Genomic DNA, 25,600 nt, shown 5'->3' with positions numbered 1-25,600 from the left:
TACCTGCAGGATCGTCTGAAAGCAGCCAGTTGAACAGCTGATTCAACACTTGGTTTACATAACCGCAGAATTTCTGCACAAATAGACAGAAACCGTCTCAGGGAAGCTTATCTGCATGCATCATCCTCACTAGGATCTTGATCTAACAGCACTTTGTCATTGTTATAAACTTGTGCAAGTGGGAGGCTGGTTGGATGTAGTGCCAAATTCAGAGATGATTTAATGCAGTGAAATGAACATTAAGTTCACAGAAAACAGCTCTGGTGGACATTCTTGCAGTCAGCAGGCCAATAGCACGCTCCCTCATCTGTGGCATTGTGTTAAGAGTGACCATTTCAAGGCACAGCCGTGCAGCAATGATGATGTTCAATCTGCATCTTGATCTGATATCACAAGTGTTGTCCCTGGATCGATGAATAATTGTCCAGGATTCACATTCTAACCAACCAATCACTTCTCGATTGTGATGTCATTCAAAGTGCGCTGTGCAGATAACCGTCCATAAAGAAAAAAAGAAACGCCCATTTCACATCCATTCCAGCAGCAACTGCACACAGGGATTTAGTTGGATTTTAAGCACATTTTTGGGGTGTGGGAATTACAAAATACATACTTCTGTTGCCTCTGTTGGGACTATTCAATGGGAAATAGACATGTTTGAAAAACACATGTAATAGGACTTGTAGTAACTTAAGCTCTACCTGCTAAGCGAAGCTGAGTAAGCAGGCTAAAAGGCAGCTTGCTGCTGAAATGTTTTGCATCAGAGAAAAGCCTGTGTATGATTGTATTTTTCTGAATAATTGACGTTACCGACCATACCTGCACCTTGGCGATGTGTGAGTTCACCCTTCTTAATATCACATAAGCAACTTTATGCATGTGAATTGAAAAGTGCTCACTAACATGGATTTTAACAAATTTGTGACTAAAAGTTGAGAGAAATATATCTTTCGAGTGCATACAAAGTGTTTCTTTAATTTAAATGTGAAAATTTGGGAGTAAAAACAAAAGCATTGCTCAGTTTTTGTTCAGATATAATTAAATAAATAATAAATAATTCAATAAATAATTAATAATTAATAATTCAGTAAATAATTCAAGCATGACAAGTGCTGATTAAAGAAAATTTAGAAAAGATAGGAGGTCTGAGATGTTATAAGACACAGCCAGGTGTTTAGAAATTGTTTCTGTAATGGGAGGATATTTTTTCCCCTATCTTTGAAACTAACAGTTAGGAAAGGACAAGCATTTAAAATATTTTTCTGTAATGAGGCCAAAAGTCACATGGAGACAACATAAGAATAACAGTGTATTTGTTAGGTTAGATTGGGCAACAGTTTGTTCAAATGTGGCAGGAACCATCTATTCTCTACATTATATCTTCTGCTATGTACTAACATTATCATGTTAGAATGAAAAGAGAGAGGACAATTTGTGAAATTTGTCCTTAATTTCAAATTGGGTGAGGATTTAAAACAGTTTCTGTAGCTGGCCTGATTTAATCTAAAACTGGGAGGAGAGAAGCTACGAGCTGGACATAAAATCCAGTAACATATTCTGAGAGCCTAAAATCCTGCTGCCCACTGTGACTGTTTTTATTTTTATCATTTCTTTTCCACTTCATTATCGATGACAAAGGAACGTGTTTGTGGGACTGCAGTATGAGAGCTGAGAGCCTTTTTTTGCTTTAAAGCCAAATGCAGGGCAGGGGGCGGAGATGCCAACATGGAGCAGAAATAATGTGCTGCTCTTTAATGAGATTCCACTGAAATGAGCCATGAATAGATCTTAAGAGCTCGCCAAATCAACTCTGGGGCCGAAAAAGAATGGCAGCACTAATTGTGTGAGCATCCTGAATGTTGGCTTCACTTGAACTGGTTATCATCACCCTGCTGTCATCTGGTAGTCAACCATAAAAACATCTAACTTTACACTACTTTACTACTTTACTACTTAGTTCTCTACTTTAAATCATTTCAGTCAGTCCAGCAGCTCTGGATCTCTCTGTCTGATGAATCAACTCACATATGAGCTCAAACTGACGGATAAATCTTTAATTAAACAGGCTGCTGATTAAATATGATTACAAAATAAAAGAGTTGGCTGACAGAAATTAGTCTGTGTGTTTACATGCACATACTCGGAGCACCCGTGCTCGGCTCTAATTGATGCTGAACAGAGCAGCTCTGTCTCCAACATCGTTGTTTGCGAACACACTCGTTGACCTAGACCGTCGCTGTGCATGTGTGCGTGCGCGTGTGTTAGCCCTCTCTTAGATGACCGTGATGCAACAAGAGCTGTCAAGGAATTAAACAGATGACATAAAATCAAAGTGGATGTACCTCCATGGCCAGCTGAAGTGCCTGGTGTGTGTGTGGGTATGGAGGGGAGGGTCGGTGCATGCTGGTGGCCACGGCATTATGGATCTTCAGCGCTGATTGGAAGTCAGACTAAAGGTGAAAACAGACACCAACATGTTCTGTTAGATTCCTTCAAGCTGCAGCTCAAACAGTAAGTATATACATGTTCTCCTTTCTCATCACTACACCTGTATTTTTTGATATTGTTTAAAAGTGACACCAATGAGAAATTAAATCTACCACGCTGTGAAATGTTCACACTTTGTTACTGTGGATCACTGATTTATGAAGAAAGTGTCTATATGTATACACTGTTCATTAAGCTTTTCTATTTGCTGTTTTCAAACTGACGGGGTCCACTCAGGTTGTCTTTGATAATTTGTTTTGTCCATTTACACTTCTTTTGGGAAATACAGAAGAACAGGAAAGTTAGGGCGAGCACTGATAACTAACCAACATGACCGATCAAAGACATGTTGCACATCTCACTGCTGATCAAACACAAACTGAAAACTCATCAGCTGTTCTGGACACAACATAGTGAGTTTGACTCTTTGAAACTTGGACTGACCTGACTTTTCTTGTGCTGCGTTCAGAACCTTTCGAACCCTTGCTTTTTTGCAAGAAATTAGTAGATTTAGAAAATTGTTTTTTCAAACAGCTAGAGAACACTGACCAAAATACCACATTTATACTATTTTAATTATGTATTTAAATGGAATTTACATGTTATTTTTCTGGGTGATGTCTGTGTTTGTTTTTGTTTTTTTCCTTTGTTTTTATTCTTTCATTTACTCATTTACATATATATATTTTTTGTTGTTGCTAATTTTTCAGGTATATTTCTTGTGCTTTAAAAAAAAAAACTTTTTCTGGAGTGTAAAGTGGAAGTTTTGTCTCCCTCTTTTGGCTGTGAGAGTAATTACATGTACAGCAGAATGTCAGATGCAGTGAAAGGTAAAATTTCGTTGCACTAGGTCTAAGAATTTACTTTCACGCAACAGATTAGTTATCCACCCCGCAACTCAAACTCCTAAAACTGTGACTAATGATTTCACAGAATGTTAAAAAAATTGTTAAAAAAAAACAAAAACTGGAACTCTGGTGACAGTCATCAGTCTTAGAGCTGAACTTAAAACTGGGTTCCTTCGCATGAAATACAGGTCCAGGGTCCAGGTTCAATTTCCTTGAAGTGATTCATGGCATTTCAAGGCTTTTTGATTGTGACAAATGGTACAGCACTCTGGGGAAAATACTGAATTATTTGTTAGTTGTGCGCATAATAATATCTGACTTAAGAGTATTTAATACAGGCACAAAAGAATGCTTATCTGTAGCTTCAATTCCCAAAAGATTTAAATTGCCCCTCTGTAGCCTCCAGCCCCCCTCCCCACACTGAAGCCTTCATTCCAACAGCAGGAATCTTGTGAGTCATGGATGCTCCACCTCAGACAGCGGTGACAGCTCTTTGTAAATCCCTCCTACATGGTAGGCCCAAAAGTCTTGAAAAACACCACAGTCACATATTGATTTAAAGCTCTAAATCTCATATATTCTCTTTGTATTACCTTGTTTAGTAGTGCAAGAACCAGTTCGATGTCATTCTGACTCTGCTGGTCGGACAGGCAGCTCCGGACCTGCTTCAGTGACAGCAGCAACTCCTCCAACTCTGTGAGAAAAAAACACACACACAAGGTTATCGTCTTTCTGAATAAACTGTTCAACTTAAGGTTGATTCAATCTCCAGCTCTCTGTATCTCAGATTTGTTACCAGATAATGTCGTTATGAGAGAATGAAAGAGATAATGCGTCTGCCTGGCTACAACAACGGGATGTAGAATAATATTAGGACACTGGAAATCATCTAGTCTCTGCTGTTTTAGGGGAGTGGGTTGAACTGATGACAAAAAATGGCCATGTTGAACGTGTTACATCCAGAATCATGGGGAGAGAAGATATTAATGATCAAATCTTGGGCCGTTTTTTGGCCTTAATAGAGGGAATGCTTAACTAATGCGGTAATGACTCCTGCTTTGATGAACTGCTAGATTCTGAAATAACTGGTACTGTGAAAGCACTTTTTTGTTGTTTGTTTGTGTGTTGTATTTTTTTGTCTCTTTTTTGTTGTATATCTGTCTTTACTGGAGTTGTGCTTTTTGTTCAGAAAAGATGGGACAGTGGACATTTGTCTTTATTATGTGTTAAAACTGTTTTGTTCTAAAGTCCTTACTAAGCACATAAGAAATAAAATAAAACAAGCCCACAATAATAACCTTTTACGTAAACATATGTACCTACACAAAAGACAAAGGGCTAAAATTAGAGATGTACTTTACTATCAGATGATGGCAGAAGACAGCCTGCTTGTCCTGGCTTCAGATTCATGTGTGTGTGTGTGTGTGTGTGTGTGTGTGTGTGTGTGTGTGAGAGAGAGAGAGAGAGGGAGACTGCATCTGATTTCTTATTCAAGACTTCACTTTTTCATTGTGTACCTGTTTGTGTGATGGTGTGTGTGTGTGTGATGGTGTGTGTGTGTGTGTGTCAACATTACCACCCCTAACAAAGTTTTAATTAAGTCACCCTCAAGAGCCTCTCGTGTCCTTCTCTCCCTCCCTGAGGAATTCCCTCCCTAACGGCAGACATGTCTTCCTTACATTCCTTTCCCTCCCTGCCAGCTTCTCTCTTTCCATCCGTTTAACCCTCCCCTCCTTTTTTCCTCTTCTTCAACACTTAGTTCTTTTCATATTTAAATGATCTTTTAAGTTATAATGTCCCTCTCACCTCCACCTCTTTATTCTTTCCTTTCCCTCTGGGAGCTTTACCGCATCAATGATCTGTAATTCTACTCTTCTATGTGTGTGTGTGTGTGTGTGTGTGTGTGTGTGTGCGTGTGTTACCCAGCAGTGGGTGTGTGTGCTGGCCGCTGAGCGCTGGCTGCTGTGGTGTGTACGAGTCTTGCAGGAATGTGGGGTTGTCGATGCCGATGTGGGGATGCTGGGAGAGCTTCCTGAGTCTGAGCGAGGCGTTCAGGTCTAGCTGCCGACCCTCCTCCTCTCTGCGGCGACGCAGATCCTCCTGACGATCACACACACACATGCACAAAAAAATACTTTAAATATAGAAATACAACTTATGACAACATATGAATTGACCATTTGATGATTCAGTAACAAAAACTCTAAACTCTGATTTACTATGTAATTTGAACATTTAAGTAAAACAAAAATGACCCAGTTTCTCCATGGAAAGGAATAGCTTTATCGTAATCCATTTAGAAAAAAGCTAACCCTGAATCTGCACATGTAAACATGTGGCTGATTTAATGATTTGTCACTTTTAGTCATAAATAAAGCACCCACATCTCACACAAACCATCTTTAACCCTGGGATGAAGTAAACAAGACTTCACTGTGTCATTGTTGATGAAAAGAAATCTGTTGTGTCTTTTTGCAGTTTCATCAAATGTGAAAGTATTTTTGTACAAACACAATTATCGAAGTGATGGCCAAATGATTGATTAAAAGAAGAGGAACCCGGGTTTACTGTAAAACAACCAACAGCAATATTTGGTCACACTCTATTAAAATAGAAACAATGTATATTTTATTTTTACTAATAGCTGATGTAATCATATCTTTAACAAAAATAAATACCAAACTGGAGCTTAATTTGTACAAAACAATCACAATTGAAAGGTGGACCAACTCAAATTCCCGAGGTGTTGGGTTCAATGACCTTTCTATGTACTGTTTGTGACATTAGACAGCTTGTGACCTTTTTTATATCACAGACAAATTCTCATAGACCTACATACTACTCATAATAACATGACAAACTCCAGCTAACCAACATTTAAAATGGATCTTTTTTCTCACAAACATTGAAATGACATTTGTCCTCTGCAACAACAACAAAAAAAAATCCAAATTTCCTAAATTGAAAACCCAATAACTACCTAATAAATCAGTATCTGAATATCCGAACATTCGGGTCCAGTCCGAAATGGTACCTGACCACTTATAGCTCACCATCTTTCAAGTACAGGGGTGATCAGGCAGGGGTGATGACTCTACAGTTCCATCTGTCAGCACCAGTGGTGTTTGCATGTGGACACACACATGGTTTCATGACTGAGAGTAAAGCTGGTACCATTAACAGACACTAAGCAGTAAAGGCGGGCTCTGACTTTTTCATGTGTGATGAAGACAGTGTCCACTGTAGGCCCCAATCACACCACAGAACGTTGCTAGAAAAGCGTCCCCAGCAACCATTGACTTCCTATGGTACAGAGTGACTGGTGTGTGGTCCTCTCTTGCACCACATGTCAGGGTTTTCTAGCATTTTTTTTAAATTCTCAACTTTTCAGTACAATGACTTTGATAGTTTCTGGAAGGCTACAGTCAGGGAGAGAGAGAGAGAAGGAGAGAGAGATAGATAGATAGATATATATATAGAGAGAGCACATGTAAGAAGGGCGCATCACGCTGTTTTGGCCATCGTGTTTTGCCCAACATGCTTTACCAAGGTGTTTTTTTTTTTAATTCTCTTTTTATTAGGATTTTTTATGGTACATATGTTCATTAACATAACCAAACTCTCATACATCCGTTCTGTTAATTAACATTCCACATTGCAGAATGTTTGTAGTACCATGAACAACACAGAGATGAATGAATAGTCCTTTCACCATAATAACTGAGATGAGTCTTTAAGAGTACATAATAGGAACTATTCTCCCTAGAACAGGGTTATATAACTTGTGGGGTATACCTTTAAGTTTCTCAAGAAAACTTTTACTACACAGGTAAGAAGGATCAAACAAACACACACAAAGAAAGAAATATGAAAGTACATACAACATATCATTAAATAAATGATGGCCGTACCTGTGTAACTAATCTAATCCATCTCTCCCATCTTTTTAAAAAATGCATCTTGTTGCAATCTTATGGTAAAGGTTATTCTTTCCATCTTGAATATATCATATACTATGTCAAACCACTCACCCACTGTAGGTCTCTCTGGTTTCAACCACTTCCTTGTAATAGTTTTCCTACAAGCGGCAGTGAGAATTTTAAATAAATATTTATCCTGAGAAGTGACATTTTCCCCTGGTAGGGCGCCTAAGTATAAAGATACAAACTTAAATGGAATGTCTATCTGGAATACTTTCTTCAAAAATGTATACACCTCCTGCCAAAAGGGGAGCAATATTGAACATGACCAAAATATGTGAAAATGATTAGCCTCCGGGGATCCGCACTGTCTCCAACATACAGATGAATTGGTATAATTTCTTTTTTGAACTGGAGTGATGAAAAACCTAATAAGGTTTTTCCAGCAAAACCACCAAGGTGTTTTTAAAGCAGTTGCGCCTGTAGTGACACATCAGGGTGTGATTGGGGCCTAAGGTGAGATTCAGTTGTATAATTGCTATTTCAATATTTACTTATTTAGACGGTTGGGGAGGGCACAACAACACTGCTGTGGTTTGATGAGGGGTATGCAGGATCCATCTTGAACCAAAGGACTATAAGTCAAGATATCTGAGACTGCTGCTGTGACTCTGATCATACTTTGTTAGAAATCTGTCACAACTTTATGGAAGTGTAACACTAAAATGCTCTTTCTCTTTGCCATACTTACAGCTATGCATGGAAAAATGGCCTCTGTGTCACTATTGGTCAGCATCACAGAACAATGGTCAGCGTAAGGCTAGGGCTGTGGATATGACTTTAAAATAATATCACGATATTTTTAGGCTATATCGTGATACACAATATTGATAACAGATATCTCTTTGAAATCTCCTCTAAATTACTGTACACTGGTCTTAAATACAAAATTAATAAATGAACTAAAGTTATAAATAAAGTATCTACTGCCATAAAATAAAGTGACATAAACTACTGTTAAAATAAAGCTCAGTTATAATGTTGAATAAATTAAAAAGCTAAATAAAGTATCGTTACAGTGACGCTGAAGAAAGTATTGTCAAATTAAATAAATCAAAGCTGATCTCGTGGTGCTTTTATTTTGAGGGACCTGACTCATCTCACACTGGAGTGTTGATGTTTTTGCTGTTGTCTTGCAGCTTCCAGACAACAGCTGGATGTTAGCATTAGCAGAAAGTTAGCTGGAAACAAATTAAAAGCTCTCCAGTTCAGAGATTGCAAAGATTTTTAAGTCACTCTGATGCTCTGTGTTTGGAAAATGTGACTGAATAGTTGTGCAGAACACAAAAACACAAAGCCTCACCTGCTCGCACTACTGCCACTACCACTCATTAAGTTAGACTGTCCTTTTTCTTGTGCATCGTGTAGACGGCCCCTCGGCCACACGAACAGGCGCAAAGCATTATCAGATGATGTAAACAAAATAAACGATACAGCATAATATGAGACAATATACATTTTTTTTGTCAGACGATATATTTCGCCATATCACACATTGCGGCAGTTTGATATCGAACAATTTATCATTTTTCCAAACTAATCATATATTTTGTTTCTAAATTTCTAACCTGCAAAGTAACTAAAGTGGATCATTCAGAAATTTGGAGCATTGGAAGTTTAAAATGGAAATATTAAAGTGAAGTACTAACACTACTTGAGTTGAGCACCTGTGTCAATGTACTTGTTCACATTCCACCGCTGCTTTTGTGAAGTCAGCTTGTGTAAAAATATGCAGACTATGTTGGCACTGAGTAGTGACCGTGACATAGCCCAATGGAATTTTATTTGTTCTTTGTTTCCTTTCTCATTCTGCACTTACTATGACTATATAATCAGCCTTGGCTGCTCTTAAATGCACTTAATGATTGAATGTGACCTGCATGCTTGTTGAAGCTTTAGTGTTGCGTAAAATAAGCACAAGTAACAAGTGTGTGTGTGTATACCTGGTGCTGTCGTATCCTCTCCAGCTGCGCGGATCGTCGGACCGGTAGCGTTCGGCTCCCCAGCTCTCCCGGACAGTCCACGGCCATTTCCCGGTGCTGCTGTCCTCCTCTCTGCTCTTCATCTACTCCTCCTCCTCCTCCTCCTCCTCCCTCCCCAGCGACATGGCCGTTCAGATGGGAGGTTGTCATCCCTCGCACACACCAAGAGTCCAAGTGTTTGTGTGGGTTGCAGGGATTTTAAGGCTAGTATATGTATAAATTAGGCAAGTCTATGAGGGCATCTCAGTAAACAGGGCAGCCATGATAACTTCACCTGTAGAGGAAGCAGAAAAAATAAGTTATTAATCTAGTTGGTGACTTTCTGCCACCCAACATTCCTACAGATACGCAATAAGAGGAGGCGTCCTCATACCATTCAGCAGAGACACTATCAGACCCAGGTCTCATAAATGGTGTCTATCAGGTATCTGTTTATTGGCCCTAAATTCCAAAACAAGTGTGGTAATGGACTGGACTGAAGTAAGACTAAAGGTGTAACACAGAATTGTTTATTTATACAATATGCTTTAAATAACAGTCAAAATAGGACGGGGTCATAATGACCCCAGAGGACAAAAGGTGTATGGCAATCGGGAGGACATTACGAGGGTCATACTCAACACCAACACACAAGTAAGTGCTGGACTGACTGATCTATGTACTGGCTAATAGCTAGTTAACTGCTATATCAGCTGACTAACTGGGTATGTTTACCTACAGGAGACTTCAATGATAAATCTGGTTTAATAAACTGTGGGTCTTATTTTTGTAACTTTGGCCATAGCTTCTATAATTATGATAACATTAAGCCCTCCAATTTTATTAATTGCTGAGATCTGTCCTATGATCAGACAGGCTGTAAACAAGATAACAGTTTAGATTGATTATCCAACCACTTTATTTAGAGGTGAAACGTTATTGTGAAGTTGCATTGTTCCCAGAAGCTTAGCAATAAATGTGGTGAGTATAATGTTATTATCTCCAATAAGAGTCAGGGCTGTGTGATATGAGCTGAAAATAATATTGCAATGTTTTTAGGATATATCTCGATGCATGATATATATCTCAATATTATCAAATCTTCCCAAAAGAACTGGAACTTTTTTTTAACCAAATTCCCTCTTTGAGGTGACAGTATTGAGGGAGTGGTACTTTTTCAAAGTACCAATATTCAGTTTTTGCTCAATAATCAGTAATATAGATATAATGACTAAGCAGGTAAAGGCAAGTATGAAAACAAGTACAACTGTCTGATAAGTCAAGAAAAGTAAATCACTTTACTGTAAGGCAACCTTTAAAATGAGGAAAAAACACAATTTATTCCATAACACAATATTACAATATCCAATATCTCAGACAATACACATCTATATTGCCCTGCCCCAGTAGGAATTATACAAAATGTTATCAAGTTGGCAGAAACAGCTGAAAGACGGCCTCTTTTGCAGCAGATATCAAACAAATACAGGACTTTCACCCAGGAACTTCACTTTCCTAAACCTGACCAACATAACTTTATGTTAAATAGGTAACTTGACAATGCCATTTATGGGGTGCTAATTCCTGAGATATTATTCAAACTGTTGTATGAAGATTTGTTGCAATATTGCAAAGATCTTGTAGGGATGACTGACTATTTGTACTTTCACAAAATATTAAAAAATGAGATATTTGGTAAATAATCATTAGTAATGTGGTTAAAAACTTTTAAAGGCAAACAACAGAACAGTTAGGAATCTGATAAGTTTAGAAAATTACCTCACTTTAATGTAATGCAGCCTTTAAAATCAGCGAAAGACAACATTTCTGTTATTACAAAAATTCAAAGGCAATTTCTGGTCTACCGCAATAATCAATATAATATTGATATACTGCCCAGCCCAAAATCAGCTATTATTTTTGTACATGTACCACTGTGCTTTTTCTATTGTGACATGTCATGGTCATGTATGTATGTTTCTGAAATATTAAATATTTTTGATTAAATAAAAAAAATCAGAGTTAAAGTTGGACAAAACACTGATGATCATCAGTAAAAGACAGCTTATCTGCTTTATGAGGACTGTGTTGGTGTGGTTTGATCAGATCTGACTAGCATTGGCCTGGAAACATCAGTAAACAACCACGCAAGTGTCATGACATTTTTTTACTTGTACAATTAGTCCGTTTTTTGCACTCATGCCAAAAAGACAATATTCCTACTAAGCTGTTTACATGGCTAATGAAAATGAATATTTCACTTATATTCCTGTTTACATGTTTACACTCAGATTAATCTGCACAAACATGTCATTTACAACATCAAAATACAGAACAGTGGAACAGATGGACGACTTATCATTTTGCTTCTTTTTTATAATTTGAGCTGTGAAATGAAATGTGAGCTATTCTGCATGCATTTTTGCACCTGTCTTGCAAACTGCTGGCAAGTTTTTTTTGTGTACAATGTATCCATGACAACACAAAAAGCCAACCATAAAGAGATAAGGGGCCCTGTGTTGAAATATGCAGAAAATCCCACTTGAGATGCATATTTCAAATTGGCTGTATACGTGTCCAAATAATGCAATTAAAACATAAATAATACCAGCATATCCCACATCATAATCAGAAAATGCTAAATTTTGAATACTTAACTAGAGTATGCTGTTTACATGGCTGGCATTAGATTCTGATTATTGTAAAAATAAAAATAATAGAGGAATAGTGGTGTGCATGTAACCATATCTATTGTTGCACAGAGGGATGTGACACTGTTGCTGCCCAATCTGTACTGGAAACCCAATTTGTTCTAAGCATGTGCAAGGATCGTTAGGGTTAAAAGCAAAGGTTTTAGGACAGAGGATGGTACCTAAACAAATCAGGTTCCCCATATGGATCGGGTAGTGACAGACACTTTGTATCATGTTGGACCCCATTGCTAATGGGTAGATGCAGTTGGGTATCCGAGTCCTTAGGTCCAGAATCATGACTTTTTCATGAATGATTAATTTGTCCTTTCTTTCTTTCAATAAATAGATTTACACATACATGCTCCACCCACAGAGGTGATTTCCCTCTTTCCAGGGAAACTGGGCTTCTTTAAGGAGCAACAACTACAAATTATCACATCCAAGGTGCAATAAGCCACAATTATCCTTTAATGGCTACCAAACTGGTGGGCTGACTGCCAGTTCATAACGTCTAACTACTTTACTGGTTTAACAAGAGACTGATTTACTGAGTGTCCTAACTGGTTTACCTGCTGCTTTATAAACTGCCTGACCAGTGACTGCTGGTTCACAACCTGACTACAGGCTAAATGAGCTACTGGTTTACTGTTTAACAGCACACCATGCAATCTGGCAGCCTGTGTTTTGGTAACTTAATGTTTAATTGGTACACCAACTAACAGACACGACACAGTTTATGACACAGCTACTCTCTCTCCATCTTAGTCATTTCTGCCTCTCTCTCTTCAGTAGTTCAGAGACAACAACGTCATCACAACCCCCCACTCTCCACACATAACCATGACAACGGCTTTGTCAGCAGCCGGGTGGTCCCCCTGACACACACACACACACACACGCACACACACACACAAGGAATAGAGTACTATGTAGGGAGGTGGTGGGAGGGAAGAGTGGATAGATGAGAAAATAGAGGGAGAGACAAGAGAGGGCAAGCAAGGTAGACATGACTACATGGAGAGAGAGAGAGAGAGAGAGAGAGAGAGAGAGAGAGAGAAAGGGATAAAAATAAACAGGTGAGGCGGATGGATGCCTTATCTTTTCATGCCACAATAACAACAGTGTGTTGATATGCTATCTCTTACCAACAGGACTGCACGCACACACACACACACACACACACACACACACACACACACACACACACACACACACACACACACACACACACACACACACACACACACACACACACACACACACCAGAGGTCCCATGATGCAGCAGTGAGGAATGCCAGGCAGCCCTGGGAAAAAATTCCACTGATGGGGGAGGGGAGAGTGTGTGTGTGTGTGTGTGTGTGTGTGTGTGTGTGTGTGTGTATATATATGCCATAGATGTATTACAGAACTGGATATGAAGCCGCCGCTCAGCCTTGCTTACAATTTTTCCCAGTGGCTGATCACAGTATTGCAATAAAAAAACAAAAAACTGTGACCAAAAAAGCATTCTCTCCAAAGGCCACCACTGTAAAAATGACATCTGTCAAACTGTTGATAGGACACTTCCAGCTACAGTATATACCCCAGTCAAGGCTCAGAAAAGTTGTATGATTATGCTATGCGTGTTCATATTGTGTCTTGGGCATGAGAATGCATTTTATGTTAAAGTAAACGCTGTGTGTAGTGTCCAAGATTAAGTTTTTGATTCACAAAGTGACGAGTAGATGAAAACATCTACTGGCCAAGCATATTTTAAACCAGCTAAAATGATAAATTAAATTTTTTTGTTTCTCATATATGTATTTGTTTCAGTACATTTTATTGAGATAATAACGTATTATGTTGAATGCATACTTAGACAAGAGGAGCAGAAGTAACCCAGAAGCTAAACACTTTTTTGGCATATGCACCAGGTGCATGGACTGAATAGATGCATCTTTGGGTCCAGTATCCAGTTCTGAATAATCCTGTGTCTGAGTTAGCAATCAAAACATACTACGTTTGCATTCTCAGTATATTTGCACTGATCACTGTGAAGCCAAATTCTGACATGTGACTACTGAAAGTGCTTTTGGATATTTTTTTTTTAATGATTTTTTTTTTTATATGAAACATTTTGCATTTTGCAACATTTTACTGACATTATGAAGCTGTGATTCAGCAGGTATTTATTGCACAACCTGAAATGCATCAAACTTGACATTATACTGCAAACATGATTATATCAGACACGTCCCGCACAGTGTGACCTATAATGAACCTGACAGATCAGCATTCTTGCAGTGTATAGGGGCCTTAGGATATCAGTAAAAGAAATAAACAAGGGTTCAGACGTCATCTGCCATTTTCATCCTTTCCATTATAAACATACATCCACCATAATAATTATCAGTATAAACAACAAGCTAACCTACATCCTTGTTTTTCCAGTGCCAAAGCTTCCTCTGGATGCCTGAGGTCCAGCAGACAAATATGTCTATCCTAAATCATGGAACAATCCTCCGGAAATTCATGTTGGAGTAATTTTACTTTTATACTGCTTTCACTAGAAAGGCTGAAATATTGGCCTTTTAATAAAAATGGGACTTAGCCGAGTTCATTCAGTCTCATATGCTGAACATGCAGTTTCTCTTATTATCTCTGTGCAATATCAATTAACATCGCTGCACCATGGAAAGGCCTCATTCTTTTAGTTCATTCTTCTGTTATCAAGCCTTTCAATCCGAAGGGATTTTAAATAATGAAAAACACAACAACCTCAAATTATATTAAACGTTTCAGACTGACACCGTCCAGAATTATAGATAGTGAAGTGCCCTTAAATGCTTTCTAGTCTTCTTTGTCTGATAATTTGAAGGTTAAATGAAGATAAATATCTTCCAGCATGAGTCTCTAAAACAAGCCTAAGCAAGCAAAAATTAAAAAGCTGACACAAGACTGAGCAGCAGGTGAATGGAAGCGAAGCAAGAGTGAAATCTCATCCTCTGCACTCCAACGTATATAAATGACAAGGAGCTTTCTGTTATGCTGGTTTCATAAATAATCTTACCATTAACTTCTGTATTACTGTCATCTCCACTATAACCAAAGTTTTCTATTAACACTATAATTACACTCATACTACACTGATATGACCACATAATTATATGTGTGTGTGTGTGTGTGTGTGTGTGTGTGTGTGTGTGTGTGTACACATAACTGTATATGGTTCGTTTAAAAATAATTTAGTTTTTCTTTTTATTTCTTCTGTCAGTGCTACTTTTATATAGTTTATTTTATTGCCTATTTTATGGTTTTAGAGATAGATAGCTAGATATATAGAGCGACTTTATTGTCCACCTCAGTGAAAATTTGTCTTCGGCTTCGCTCAAAGATATATACAACATGGAAAAACAACGCAACATTTAAAACACATCAAATGCACAATATACCAGAGACAACAGTCCAAACAGGCAGTCTATCACATTATCATTTACATATGCTGAATACATAAATGCATTTATATTTTCTGCTGCTATTTTCTTCTCAAATAGTTGAGTAAGTTTTGTTGTGTGAGGGCCAGTGTAGCCAAAAAACAGTGCCAGACGCCTGAGTACTGAGTGTCTGAAGCTCAGACATGACTGAGCAGAGGTAAACGCAGGAGGTTTAAGCAGCTCCTCTGCAGGGCTAGCCTTCCTCCTAGAACAACAAACATTAAACTGTAACATCACTACGAGGGATTCAAAACACAGCGGGGATAAAAATGAGGCTGCTGAAACTCATTCAGAGGCCCAAAGCAAGGAAAGCAAATCATCCTGATGGATTAGCAGTGACCAAAGCAAAGATACAAACAGCCTGGGCTCAGCCTGTGATGATAACCACTGGAAACATGTACATGGACCGTGGCCATGTACAGGCTGGTTAGAACCTGATCCGTTTAAAACTGTGGATGTGAGGCTTTGAAATAGAAGTGAACCAATAAAAACATTATCCCCAATTTATCTCAGCAATACTAGGTGAGTATTAACATGAGGGGAAAAAAAAGGAAATTATCAAGTTCTAGAAAGCTCAACATGAGATACTTCAATGCTTGTCTGGTATCAATTTAAGTTAAATTTAAAACTTAAAAAAATAATTTAACCATACTACATTACAAATGTATACAGAACGCACTAATAGATCCTTTTTACAGCAAATATTTCAAAATATAATATTTGGAAAAAATAATAACAATGATGGCTGCATTCCTTTTAGATGTGTCACTGTACAGTTGGCAGCAGTAACATGCAAAGAAGCATTAAAAAAGTTTGTTTTTTTTTAATGTTTTGAGGAAGTCGACATGTTCTACATGTTTGTCAGGCTTGACTGACGTTAATGAATATGAACATAACCGAAAAACATCCAAGGAGCATCTTTAATTTTGTCACTTTTCCCTTTGAAACAAACTAAATATTCAAAAGCTGTTTAGAATTAGTGTGTAGTATGGAATTTAAAACAACATACAAGTCCCACCTAACTTACACCCAAAAAATTTAAAAAAAATAAAAATCTGATTACTTGGTGTACTTAAAAACATCTGTGTGCCTGTGCGGAGCCTTAAAACCTTCATCATTTACTTTATTTGATTTTTTAAGAAAGCAAAACTCCAATTTCCAAAATGGAAATAGTTTCTTGGCACTTCTATCAAATAAACAAATTGACAAAAGCAAGTTCTCTTTTCTCGGCTGACATTTAAATGTACCCATAATACTGTGCCCATGGTGAGGAACACATCACAGCCACCAGTGTAATAGGTCGAGAGCCAGCATCTTAATGGAATATGAGGTTTCCAGGCTTATTCTATCCCGGTCATGATGATGACATGAGTTGTCACCAGAGTAACCGGGTCAGGGCCTGAAATTACCACAAATTATATTAACATCACAATGACATGGCTCCGTTATATACAGCCTTTGGTCTGTGTCTGCTGTCCACCTTGCTCTCACTCTGAGTAAGAGAAAATCTTATTAAAGCAGAATCACTATGAAAAAGGCAGCTGATAAAGCCTAAAAATAATACCGCAATACTTTTAAGCTATACTGCCATACATAATATTGAACTCAATATTTTGAAATTTTCTCTAAACTACTGTAGACTACTAAAATACAAAATTATAAAATGAAATTACAGTTAGAATTAATTAGCTACAGTCATAATAAAGTCAAATGAATCAAACATTTAATTTAGAAATGTAAGTAATGTTATAATAATGTTAAATAAAGTGGTGTTAGAATTAAACAAATGAAAGCAGAACCACTGGTGCTTTAATTTTGAAGCATCTAACTTTTTTCAGGCCAGAAGTGTTAATGTTTTTGCTGTGAACTTGAAGTTTCCAGAAAGTTCAATGATGCCTTCAAACATGCCCACCCCTATGTAGAAGAATTAATTATCAAACTGTCTAAGATGTCTTTTAGAACAGTTTTTATGTATGAGTGTTTCAATACACAGTATTGGGGTTTATACACGAAAATTCTGAACAAATGAATACCTTTAGTAAGATGTATAGAGATGGATTTGGCATGAAGGTGCCTAAACTGAATAATTCACTAATTTTCTTCAACTAAGTGATTGTCAAATTAAAATACTATTGCTCTAATGATGTGGGAAGCTAACACATACAGATCCATGACCTGCTTTGAGCAGCATTCTATACATGTGGCCTGATAGCCTTCTGAAGATCAGTGTTTTGGGCTGAATGTGCTGTAGATGCAGGAGAGAGGATGAGTTTAGTTTCAACATCCAGTTTGGCTGGAAGAGCCTGTATTACAGCTGATGAAGACCTGCAGCTGTTTCCTACTGGATCTCTGCCCTCAGACCAGTTGCTAGTTAAATAAGACTTTATCTGAGGACCTGCTGGACTCCACACTGCCAAACAAACACACAGGGTCTGATAAGCTATAACCTAACATGCCGACCCCCACTTCCTTCCAACACACACACACACATACACACAACACCATCTGCCGCCACAGCTTACCCCCTGGTGTGCATGTATGAATGTGTGTATGCATGTGTGTCTCGCTGAGGCAACAGTTCAAGGAAAAACTATGGAAAACAAAAAGGTTCTTCCAAACATGGGTTAGGAACGCGTCAAAACCTCAGTTTTCACTCCATCACACTATAGGCTGTAACCAACGTGAAACACCAATTATACCACAGACAGTTAGAAAATAATATATATATATTGCTGTGAATAAATCATATTCTCAGAAATGTTCAAACACTAAAATGTTGTTGTGTTTCTTTATAGTGTGTCTTTGAAATATTCTGCTGTACCTCCTTATTATTTGTCCGCCACAATTAAAGAAAGACAAAAAAGAAATTACATATTTAAAAGTGGCTGCAAAGATAAACATTTTCGAAGAAAAATCATGTTTCAAATCATGTTCTATTTGTATGACTGTAACTCCCCCTTCATACATAGACTCACTCATCAGCGTGTGACAGGATGCCATTCAAGGTCACCCAATAATGCAACCTCGGGGAATGTGAGAAACGTTCAACTGTCATCTGAGGTTAACCCTGAAACAACCAGTTGTGTTTTTTATTGCACTGGGAATCGAAAGCTCAGAGTTGTTTTCTGCTTCATTCAACTACACAAAAGTGCTCTGGAAAGAAAATAGAAGAAAAGCTGATCACCACGATCAACAGCTTCTTGATACTTAAACAAGCTAAAAGAGTTAACCCTTTAAAATCTGGGCAAATTGGTTTGATTTCCTTCCCAAACATGGGAAGAAGGCAATGAGCAACTTCACAAGACATGGACAAAGAATTAGCAAGAAACGAGTACAAAAAGGTTACTAAACAATACCTGAAAATAAGCTTAATAAACAAATAAATAAATAAAAACCACTCAAAAGTGTTGAAAACTATTTTTTTTATATGTATACTTTTTTTTTCTTAAAAAGAAATTAAATATAAAATTATAGTAATTTTAAATATATCTTTCAGGGCAGTTTTCCCTATTTTTTTAATATTGCCCCGCACTTTTTTTGTCCACTAGTATTATGGTCATTTCATTGTCACCTTTTACCAATTTCTTGAAAAATGGCCAGCCATGTTGCTCATTGCCTTTTTTCTGGATGTTACTTCAAAAATATTAAATCAATTCAGGTTTAAGGGGTTAAGAAAGATTAAAAGTTCAGGAAAACAATGCTTTGAAACGCTTTCCTCGGGAAATGAACAACATTATGTGTCGGTAAAGAGAGATCATAGAAAAAAATAGGTTGAGCACTCTGATTTATATACTGTACACAGAGTTAAAACACCATTACAACTTCCTTCAGTACTATTACATATTTTAGTATGAAAATAAATATTTAATAATAAATATCTTGCAATGGTTGCTTTGGGTAACTAGATATTTTTCTTTCTGGTTTGGAAATGAATTTCATTGTGTCAAGGAAAATGCACGATACACTAAATAAGACACTGTCGCCTGATGACATCGCAGCATGTTTTGTCATAGGCCTATCATTCCCCTGAGGGCACTTTCATTTCCTCCTGTGGTTTTCAGGTGATTGGCATAAAGCAAAACATGACATAGAGCATATCTGATGTGTAAACTCAAGACGTGATGTTTACTGTAGAGGCTCATCACAGTGTGGAATTTGTATCATAATGCTGTGTAACAGTGAAAGTAGGAAAATCAAACTTGGTGTGTCTAACTGCGGCCAGTGTCCTCAAATCAAAGCAAAGACCACAGTTATAGCCACAACATGTAAAATGCTACTCCAAAAATATGAAACTAGCTCACTGCAGTTTAGAGCAGATCTCTTGGCAGCAGCAATGAGGGAAATCAGAACGTGAAACTGCTGAAATTGCAGACAACCGGCCAAATTTTCTGACCTGCCACAAATGTAACCAAAAGTGCAACAGCCAGATTGTTGATTGTTCAGGCAACAAGTCAAGCAGAAATTCAGCTCTATTCTAAAATTAGTACAACAGTATAAGGTGCAGTACTACTACAACCCTAAAAGCAAGACTGAGACTGTGTGTGTGTGTGTGTGTGTGTGTACTGTGAATGTCATTGGGAGCAGCGAGCAGAAGCAGAGCTGCCTCTTATCTTCTGTTTAACAGTACACACACACACACACACACACACACACACACAAACACACTTCACTTACATTCTTAAAAAGGGCTGTACCACCCTGTACCAGACAAAGAGAAAAAGAGCCCAAATAAGGGGTGGGGGGGGGGGGGGGGGCACAAGCTGGGTCTCTATTAAATATTTTATGTAATCTATGATGCACAGAATCATTAAAGATGAATACACATGACAGATTTCCATAACCCTTCATCGATGTACTGAAAGAGCTTTGCCATACTTAAAGTGGGAATGTTTCAAACTATGCAATAATGGTGCAATAAATAGTAATGGGAACATATTTTTGGAGTTATCAGTGACAGATATTTTAAAAGGATCTGTCCACTACACCCCACAGAAATATCAGCATTAAATGCCTGCTGTAATTTAGCTGTATGACCATTAGTCCACATGTTTAAAATAACAATATAATCATGTTTATTTTTTATTTTTTGATTGGTGGAATACCCTCAGACACATCATTTCATTTTTACAATACACTAACTCTACCGAAAGTCAGACTAAGTAGCTCCTTGAGACGACTTGAGTACACAGCCCATTGTTTCAGCTGAGGCAAGATTCACTGAGTGACAGCCTGAAAATGCTAATAACTACAGCACACCTGACTTAAGCACCCAGACGAGCCAAGGCCAGGAAGGAGCCTTATAATATCATAGGCTGACGACCCTGACGTGACAGACAGTATCAGCCCCAGTATTGGTCTAACCCTGATTTGGTGACACAGTTTGATTTGGCAGCGGCATAACTTTGAGTCCCAATCAGGTCGCAGACGCAGAGTGAGAGAGTGATGGAGAGAGCATTCCAGAGAACAGAGGACTTCTGTATTTTGCTGGCCTGTGGCCCAGCGTGCCTGTCCTCACCTCTCTGCTTCACTAACTCTCAGTGTGTGTACATGTGTGTCCGTAAAAGTCAGCTTTGACCCCGTCACCATAGCAATGTGACCTCATACCTGCAGTAAAGCCTATCTAAAGGTCAGTTCAGACCGCCCCGGTGTTCACATACTTGTCTTATACAGCATGCCTTACAACTGTAGACGATAACACACACATGCACCTGGGGCTCTGTGTCAAGCAAAAGATTCCTGCCATGTATCAAAAACCACATACTTCATGATATAATATTTTTCGCTGTAATAACTTGTGAAATCCGACACATGAAAAAAGCTTCTCAGCTGCAGATAAAAGCAGTTGATTGAATTGTACACCTGTTTCTTTGTCAAAGTCATAAATGAAGTTCTCAAGGCTCAAATACAAAGTAGACAGTAACATAATATAACTATGCGACCAAACAACACAAACAAACCCCCACCCTTTTAAGTGAAACTACACAGACCAGTCCACATGCTTTAGCATAAAGAAGCAAAGCATGCATACCAGAACCAAAAGAAATATGTAATACGTTAATTAAAAAAAAAACAACAACACTTTGAACCAACATCTATAAATGTATAGGTCTAAGATGTCAGTAAAATTATCAAGCTTTCACCAAAAATTTAAAACAAACAAACCAACAAACAAAAAAAACAAAACAACAGTGCAACACGGGACAGTTTGACACGCAACAAGCCTGGGTTTCATAGGGATCTATTTGGTACTTCTCACTTTTTACTGTCTACAGTGTGGAAAGACAAAGAACTGCATATTGTGTGCCACTACAGTGTTGTGTGGCAATAACTGACAGGTGGTGGGGGGTGGGGGGGTCTGGTGGAGGCCTTTTTGTAGGTCTGCGGACACAGAACAGGCAGAGCTCAATGACTTCTTTTTTATCTCAGGAGCAGTTTGTGACTCACTGGATAGATAATTGATCTGTTGATTTGATCTGATCAGATCGATGGAGGAGAGGAGGAGCTGCTGCAAGTGAATATAAACTTTTAGACCCAGCAGAATGAACAGTTAAGTTTCACTTTCACTGCAGCTGACGTTCTAATGCTCCACCTGTGCCCAGGGTGTGATCTGCGCTCCGAGAGTGCGGTGCAATAAATAACTGAAAAATACATATACTTCAAAAGTGCCCCCTGATGAATGGTCCAGCTCCAAAAAATAGAAAATGTAATCATAGCGGCTTATGTTTTAATCATGGCAGGCCGCCACAACTAAATGAATGTGTGGGAAACCCTGTACTACCTGGTGTCCAGTGCAAGAAAAAATAGGCAAACCAACTGATTTTGCACTGCATTCAACTAAAGAAAATTGTATTTCAAAATATTTTTCCCTCATAATTTTCTGCTGACAATTTTTTGTTCTTAAACTCTACTGGTAATCAGGTGTTTTTTCTCTAATTTAAAGAGTCATCTAATGTTTGTTCCCGAAATCTAGCAGATTATAAACAACACAAAATAACAGTAAATGCTGGCTGTTAAGTGCATAAGTCATCTTTTCAATGTCTGTAGGGTATTGTTGTGTGTTCTCTTTCACTAGTTGGGACTACTATGTTGCACACTTTCGCTGTTATGGACAAGACCCTGCAACTCATTCATATCACCACTGAATCCTATCAGCAGACAGAGACATGCACTGAGCCACAGCATTTTTAGATGGTTCCACTCCTAGATTTCTTTTTTTGCCTTCATCTTAAGAGGACAAGACTTCAGTCAGTGATACTGAGATACTGAGGATTCATTAGTTTCATGCCCGAGGGCACCGCAACAGTGTTTGTTTAAGGAGAAGAGAGTGTAAGCCTTCCCAAAACACACCACGCCACCTTGCTACATGAGCAGCTACACCAAGATAATTTGTCAGGCCAACTGCCAAAGCAGCGTAGCTCATCATCAAATCCGTGCTGACAGCCTGAGGCACACAGCATGACACTGCAAATGAAGAATCATTCACTGACATTAGGTGCTTTCAGTGTCAGCGCTGTTTGAGATGGCGCCTTGTAACTACAGTCACCAACATGTTTGCCTTTCTCCCCTTCTGTCTTCACATAGCCGTCTGTATTTACTCAAACATATGCTCCTTGTTTGCACTCCAGCCAAAATTGTAGTGTCTGAGAAACACAACAAAGGCTTTTTACCTTGAAGATGAATGAAGTTAATTACAACAGCATCCAGCTTTGTGATACTATAACATTTTGCTCTACACTGACACTTAGCTAACTGACATTCACAATCCTAACTACACTAAAAATGTGAAATCAGATGATAAATAGGGATGTCTCAATCTGATCAGAATGATGTGTTGAAAAATAAAAAGCACAATTTGCGGCTGATATTCAGATTTTATTGTAATGCTGCTACTTCAACCTCTTTAAGTGGAGTTGAAATTTTTGTTGTTCATTTTTGGTGAACTCGTTTAACTATAATCCTGTGAAGCAGAATTGTGACCGATTTTTTATTTGTTGTATATGGGAATGCTTAAGTTCAGCTGTAATACTACTTTGAGGTGGAAGTGTGATTACACTTCTCATTTATATTGCTCAATTCTACAGTAAGTGGATTTGAGAGCAATTTCCGAAAACACATTTTAGTTTGTGTACTTTCTTATTTTTTGATGAAAAAAAGATATGCTGCACCAAGTGGAATTGAGAGCTATTTCTTAAGACACATTTAAGTTTGTTTACTAGGTTATTTCATAAACACAAATGCTGCAAAGTGGAACTGAGAGGTATTTCTAAACACACATTTTAGTTTGTTTGCTTTATTTTTTGTTTCATTTTTTAAATGCTGCCCTAAGTAGAACTGTGAGAAGGGCTGTATAAAAATATTTTGAATTTATCTACTTTATTATTTTGTAAAAATAAAATTAAAAGAACAACCCTTCAGGAATTTTTTGAAGCAGTATTTTTTTCTTGTATTACAATGCAGAGCTTTTTAACTGCCAAGCATATACATTGAATTTATTTTAATAATGTTAAAAGAGTGCATTTTGTATCTACGTTATCCAAGTAAATACGTATATGGTTGGGTATGTAAGTATGGGATCTGGCCTCGGTATGGACAGATATTCAATATCAAATGCCTCAGATCAGAGGCAAAAATACTTGATCGGGACATCCTACAGGAAACACACAAAGAACATTTTGATAAGGCACACAAAATGATTATCATTAATACTGATTTCATTAGTATTAAAAAAGCCCACACTGTTCTTTAAAATAAGATCAAAGGTTAGCATTACAGCATTTGAAAAATAGGGCTGTTAACATGCTGTTCTCATACTGTAGGCACACAGCAGGTAGATTCTTGACTCCCCACTAAACTCAGTTTATATTTATATTGAATTAGTATCGACTACTATACAGCCTTAACCTCTTATTCATGTATGTTGTAATTACCACAAATCACTTTAAAATGTTAATTTGAGTTGAGTTCAGCGTCTGGTAGTCTTGACACTGACTTTCGACTGCAGCCAACGACTAGTTGTCATTAACAAAACTGGCAACCCTCATATAACTTTAACAGGAATACTATCAGTCTTTAGCGAAAGGTGGGGCTGTAATAAAGTAGTTCTACGCGAAGCTACAAAAAGAAAACTTAACCCAGTCCTCTAAACATTTGATTTTTTTATGCGTGTAATTTTCACGTTTCGTTTTAGTTTCCCACTGTATTTGACAGGGCGGTGTGACAGCTAGCTCGGGCAGTAACGTTAGCTAGGAGAGAAGACTGTTTTGGTTCGCCAGTTCCACTATCACAGTAACCCAGAATTAGCTGAGCTATGTGCTAATTAGCTTTATTTTCGGTAGAATTAAAATTCCTTCAGTTGGTTTAAACCTTTCAAGTCAGTTTAGTGACCAGCCAACCTCACAAAAACTTACTTTATTCAACAAGTCTGGGTTTATTTTACTTAACGTTATCAGGCTAACAGCTAACTAGCTAGCTGGCTGCTTCCTGCAGCACCTGTTGATAACAAAGCCGCTTCAAAAAACACTGCAGCACTCACTCTGTCTCTGAGCCGTCCGCCTCCTCCTCCGGCTGATATATCCAAGCGAAGACTCGTTTTTTAGAGTTAAGTTTAATCCAACCAGTCGTAGTTCGGGTTTTATTTTTCCAATTCACAGTCCCAATTCCAATTCCAAACTGACTTGTTGCTGGTTTGTCGAACAGAGCAGCGCAGCCCTCCCTCTTTCTCTCCTCCTCCTCCTCCTGCTGCTCCTCCTCACAGACTGTCAAGTCCAGACAGGGGGAGGAGACTACATACCACAGACCAGATAAAACAACGATGCTGATTGGATACAGCGATGAAAGGAATCTTCTCTGAACCAATCAAACACGTTGCTACATCGGTGGGGGAATGCAACACGTGAACACCACAGAGGAATTATTACTATTGATAAATTAGAACCATGGAAGACAAAATTAACCACAAAAATTACCAAAACCAATGGAAAATAACCTGGAAATTAATAGCTCAAAATTACATCTTTTAAATATCTAAATAAATAATGAATAACCCAACTGTTCCATTCTCATGCAAGGATGTGTGCAAAAAAACCTTAGATAGATAAATAGATAGAATGTCATTTTGTTCCATTGAAAATGGAAATGTCTACATATAAAACAAATATA

The 25,600-nt window shown here is 38.0% G+C and overlaps 1 protein-coding gene across 1 annotated transcript in view; it reads right to left on the bottom strand.

Moving 5' to 3' along the window:
* Positions 1-25,189, bottom strand: part of pals1a (protein associated with LIN7 1, MAGUK p55 family member a) — a 38,363-nt gene extending 13,174 nt beyond the window's left edge. Inside the window, exons 1-5 of the mRNA XM_042500911.2 lie at positions 24,975-25,189; positions 9,259-9,571; positions 5,258-5,435; positions 3,929-4,029; positions 2,343-2,450 (exon numbers count right to left, since the gene is read on the bottom strand). Coding sequence (XP_042356845.1) covers positions 2,343-2,450; positions 3,929-4,029; positions 5,258-5,435; positions 9,259-9,447 — 576 coding nt within the window. The 5' untranslated portion in view covers positions 9,448-9,571; positions 24,975-25,189. The remainder of the gene's footprint in view (positions 1-2,342; positions 2,451-3,928; positions 4,030-5,257; positions 5,436-9,258; positions 9,572-24,974) is intronic.
* Positions 25,190-25,600: the final 411 nt, after the last annotated feature.

This window comes from Plectropomus leopardus, chromosome 14, assembly GCF_026936395.1.
Source record: "Plectropomus leopardus strain MGB_pleo_1.0 chromosome 14, ASM2693639v1, whole genome shotgun sequence".
Classification (NCBI taxonomy): Eukaryota; Metazoa; Chordata; class Actinopteri; order Perciformes; family Serranidae; genus Plectropomus; species Plectropomus leopardus.
This window is presented reverse-complemented; position numbering and strand designations above follow the sequence as displayed.